The sequence below is a fragment of the Grammomys surdaster genome, unplaced genomic scaffold (genome assembly GCF_004785775.1).
Source record: "Grammomys surdaster isolate TR1022 unplaced genomic scaffold, NIH_TR_1.0 133, whole genome shotgun sequence".
NCBI classification, from domain to species: Eukaryota; Metazoa; Chordata; class Mammalia; order Rodentia; family Muridae; genus Grammomys; species Grammomys surdaster.
The window spans coordinates 15,236,176-15,240,400 of NW_021604591.1; the positions used below are offsets into that span (position 1 = coordinate 15,236,176).

A 4,225-nucleotide genomic window follows, 5' to 3' on the forward strand; every position below is an offset into this window, starting at 1 on the left:
AGCCCTGGCTGTTCTGGAACTCACTCTGTAGACCAGGCTGGCCTCGAACTCAGAAATCCGCCTGCCTCTGCCTCCCAAGTGTGCCACCACCGCCTGGCATGGAAGTTACATTTGTAATGGTGGCTGAAGAACTTTCTTCTCCTTTTTTGGTAAGGAGACTATCAAGTGGCTCCTGAGTGCCTTGGGCAGGATTACAGTCTGATAAAGATAAAACTCAGGTTACAAAAGTTGCATAAATGTATGAGATTTATTGTTCCTAGGGGTTCTTGGAAGATTCTAGCTCTTGGGGGTTTGTAGTCACATGCCCTGCACTGGGAAAGTAAAGGCAGGCTGATCTCTGTGAGTTCAAGGCCATCCTGGTCCACAGAGTTCCAGGACAGCTAGGGTTACAAAGAGAGATCCTGTCTTGAAACACTCAAAACCAACAAAAAGGACTTCCAGTCCTATCTGATGGTATAACCCCATATCAGAAAAAATGCTTCAAGTTCCAGGCCATCCTGGACAGAACTCAACAGTGAGTTCAGGTCAATGAGGCTGCTGAATGAGACCAAGAACTTCCAGGTGTTCAGTAAGGTTTGGTCAGCACTAGTTTCTGCTTGTAAAAGGTGGTGATAAGAATTCCTCACCCCTTACATAGCAGCAAACTAAAGGCAGAGAAGGAAGTCCAATAAGGCATACTGGCCTGTGTGTGCATAGCTGGGCTCTATTTAGACACCCTGCATCCAATACCAAGAGCAGAACAATGTCCCAGGCGGGAGCTACGGACTGAACTTGTAATCTTGAGTTTATGAAGGTCTAGCACAGACCTTAGAAGACCTGGGAGTCCCAAATGTATATTATGGAATGAATCTAGAGCACTGTAAGAAGGCTGTGACACGAGATGGCTTTGCTGGTAAAGTAGTGACTGATACTACCAAGATGGTCAGATAATGGACTTCTGCAAGTTGTTCTCTGGCCTCCATAATCACGCACTCATGCACACAAGCACAACTTAAAAAATAGTAAAATGAGCAGGGCGGTGGTGGCGCACATCTTTAATCCCAGCACTTGGGAGGCAGAGGCAGGCAGGATCTCTGAGTTCGAGAGTTCGAGGCTAGCCTGGTCTACAGAGTGAGTTCCAAGACAGCCAGGGCTACACAGAGAAACCCTGTCTCGAAAAACCCCCCAAAAAAAAAAAACCAAGTAAAATGTAATTAAAAGATATTTTTAAAAAGGCCATTGTGTTGATAGAACCACTTGAGAATTCACCTATAAAACCGCAATGTGTTTGCCCGTGTTGCTGGGCAAACACGGTCAGGTTTTTAATAGGTCTCTCTCTTTCTCTTTTTAGAATACGCGTACAGCCAGAAAGGTTCTTGGAGTTCACCTAAAGGTGTCAACACTTGACCCCATGGTAGAGAGTTATTAGCTTCCTAGACAGCAGTTACCCGGACCTTCCGGACAGAGAGGCTGGTGTGAAGGCGGGCGATTTGCACAGTAGGTCGATGGCATTGTGGGACTTGTAGTCCCGATTGCTGCCGGGCCTGAGGCCACTGTCGCCGCAGGACTACATTTCCCAGCAACACACATATAGCAATACGCGCGGGCCAGGTTGCGCAAGCGAGCCGGTTTCCGGAGGAGTTGGGGGTGGGGCGGCCGCAGAGGCTGGAGCGAGGCGGCGGGATGCAGCGCCCCGGGCCCTTCAGCACCCTCTACGGGCGGGTCCTGGCCCCACTGCCCGGGCGGGCCGGGGGCGCGGCCTCGGGCGGGGGCGGGAACAACTGGGGCCTCTCGGGCTCCCACGTGCAGTTGCCGGGGCGTGCACAGTCGGAGACCCGCGGCGACAAGGGAGGCTCGAGCGCTGGCGGCCCGGCCCCCTTCACGATGTCCAAGGCCGAGGAGGCTAAGAAGCTGGCTAGCCACACGGCGGTGGAGAACCACGTGAAGGTGGGCAGCTGGTGGCGGCGTGATGGCTTCGTGCTGCGCGCCCAGGGCACTGCCAGAGTGCGCCTGACTTTTGAAAGGGCGAGGGTTGCGAGAGAGGGGAGAGGGTGAGCCTTGTACCCGAATTCGCGCAGTTTTCCCCAACCCTTGAAAGGCCTTTTAGGCGCCGAATGGGTGGGTGTCAACTCTCCCTCAACTGGAGCCTTTTCTACAAAGATTCCCTGTTCGACTGGAACTGGGTGCACAGTAGAGCCTGGCATTACCCTGTTGAGAGTCTTGTCAGGCTGTTAATGCGTGCCTCCCAATCAGCCCATTGAAAATGGTGAGCCCCGAGGCTGCTGTTCTTCACTTCTCACTTACCGGGAAGCCAGTGGAGAGCTGTTTTGCGAAGTGTTTTGAAATTTTACTCCAAACAGGCTTTTCAGCTCCTCCCGCTGAGGAGCTTGAGTGCAGTCTTTACAAAGAAGCTATCGCATTACTGTTGACAGGGCCGGGTGGACAGACGTCTGGACGTGCTGCTCTTTAGGCGGGGTCCAGATGTTTTGCAGTTACTCAGTAAGGCTCTGTCACCGTTTGTTAAGTGGCAGGTGTTGGGCTGTGAATGGACTCTTAGTGTAGGTGGGTTTGCTGCCCTGTAGCAGGTTAATTATCTTGATTGTAATACATCTGTTGCTCTGTGGAGAAGTTTCCTGGTCTTGTTTCCTATTTCTATGAACATGTTATCAGAATTCATATCTTCGTTAAAGGGAATTCTTTTCATTTGTTAATGCTGTGCCGCCCAAAGTTACTTTGCAAAGATGATGTTCTTAGAGCTTTATCTATCTTCCTGCCTAGAGTGAGGGTGGCCTGAGTGGGCGGGACCGGCTCTGATAACCTCTGGCTTGCCTGTTCTGTAGAAGAACACCATTTTTGTTTCAGTCAGGGCTCTTATGCTCTTCTGTTCTAGTGTAGCTTTTTGCTCATCTAGTTAGCATAGCATTTTATTCTCGAATTAAGAGGGTGTGGGGTATGAATATAAATATAAAATGTGTAATCTGGCTCTGTGTTTGGAATTCAGTGCCACAGCTGTAAAACTGGGACAGTAAACAGAAATTTCAAAAATACCTTCACGAAGTGACTTAATAGATTGATATATGAAATCCATACCTCAGGAAAGCCCATTATCTTAGTTATCCTGTTAATGTTTAGTGTACAGGTCTCCTTGACCTTTGCTTTATTGTTATGTATTTGACTAAATTAAAATCTGCAAGCCTTCACCTCATGTTCTAGCCATATTCAGAGGGCTTTACTACTTTCAGTTTTTTCTTGGCTTCTTAAGGGGACTAGGAAAGGACAATTTCCTCTTCCTATTTTGAAACTCAGGCTGGCTTTGAAACCCAACCCTCCCCTCCCTTCTCTTCTCCTCTCCTCCTCTCTTATTTCTTAACTGGCTAGCCCATATCAAGCCAGGAACTTGATATGTGGACTGTACTGGCTTTGGAATCTACCTGCTTCTGTGTCCTGAGTGCTGGGATTAAAGATGTGTATCACCAGTCAGCTTTACCTTCTTGATTCTGCCTGCCTCCCTTTTTTTGGGGGGGGGGTTGGTTTTTCGAGACAGGGTTTCTCTGTGTAGCCCTGGCTGTCCTGGAACTCACTCTGTAGACCAGGTTAGCCTCGAACTCTCGAACTCAGAGATCCGCCTGCCTCTGCCTCCCAAGTGCTGGGATTAAAGATGTGCGCCACCTCCGCCCGGCTGATTCTGCCTCCCAAGGGCTGGTGTAATAAGTATGTGACACACTCAGCTTCCTCTGATTATGACTCCCAGACACTTCAACGTGACCTATGTTCCAGTCCTCTATATGTTTCTCTTGCCCAACTCCTTATGAGCTCTGGGAGGAGAGTTAACGTTATCTGTACATTCAGCCTTGGGTACAGTGAGAGCTGCTCAGGCAGTGTTCAATGAGTTGTGTAGAGTGGGAACACTGATATGGAGGTTGGAGGTTGTGGTTTTGGTGGCCTCTTCCCTAGGCTCTCTGAGTGTGGGGTTTCCAGTCCCCTCAGTCTGCTGGTATTCCATCGTGACTATTCTATTTCAGGGTAGATGGAGAACTCTGAATTCTCAGTTGAAGCTTTGTCACTAGGTCCAGACCTGCCTGATTCTAAAAGTGTAGTTACCTCAGATGGGTTACTGTATATGTCTATGATATCCTCATGTTGCTTCTTCCTTTGCGATCTGTGGAGCCTGGGCTTTGATTTGAGATTGGGTTAGCCTGAGGAAACTAGTGGACAGACAGTAATTTTTTTTTTTTTTTTTTTTTTT

The 4,225-nt window shown here is 48.9% G+C and overlaps 1 protein-coding gene across 1 annotated transcript in view; it reads left to right on the forward strand.

Annotated features, from left to right (window-relative positions):
- Positions 1-1,637: 1,637 nt before the first annotated feature.
- Positions 1,638-4,225, forward strand: part of Rpia (ribose 5-phosphate isomerase A) — a 24,241-nt gene continuing 21,653 nt past the window's right edge. The window contains exon 1 of the mRNA XM_028762306.1: positions 1,638-1,926. Coding sequence (XP_028618139.1) covers positions 1,663-1,926 — 264 coding nt within the window. The 5' untranslated portion in view covers positions 1,638-1,662. The remainder of the gene's footprint in view (positions 1,927-4,225) is intronic.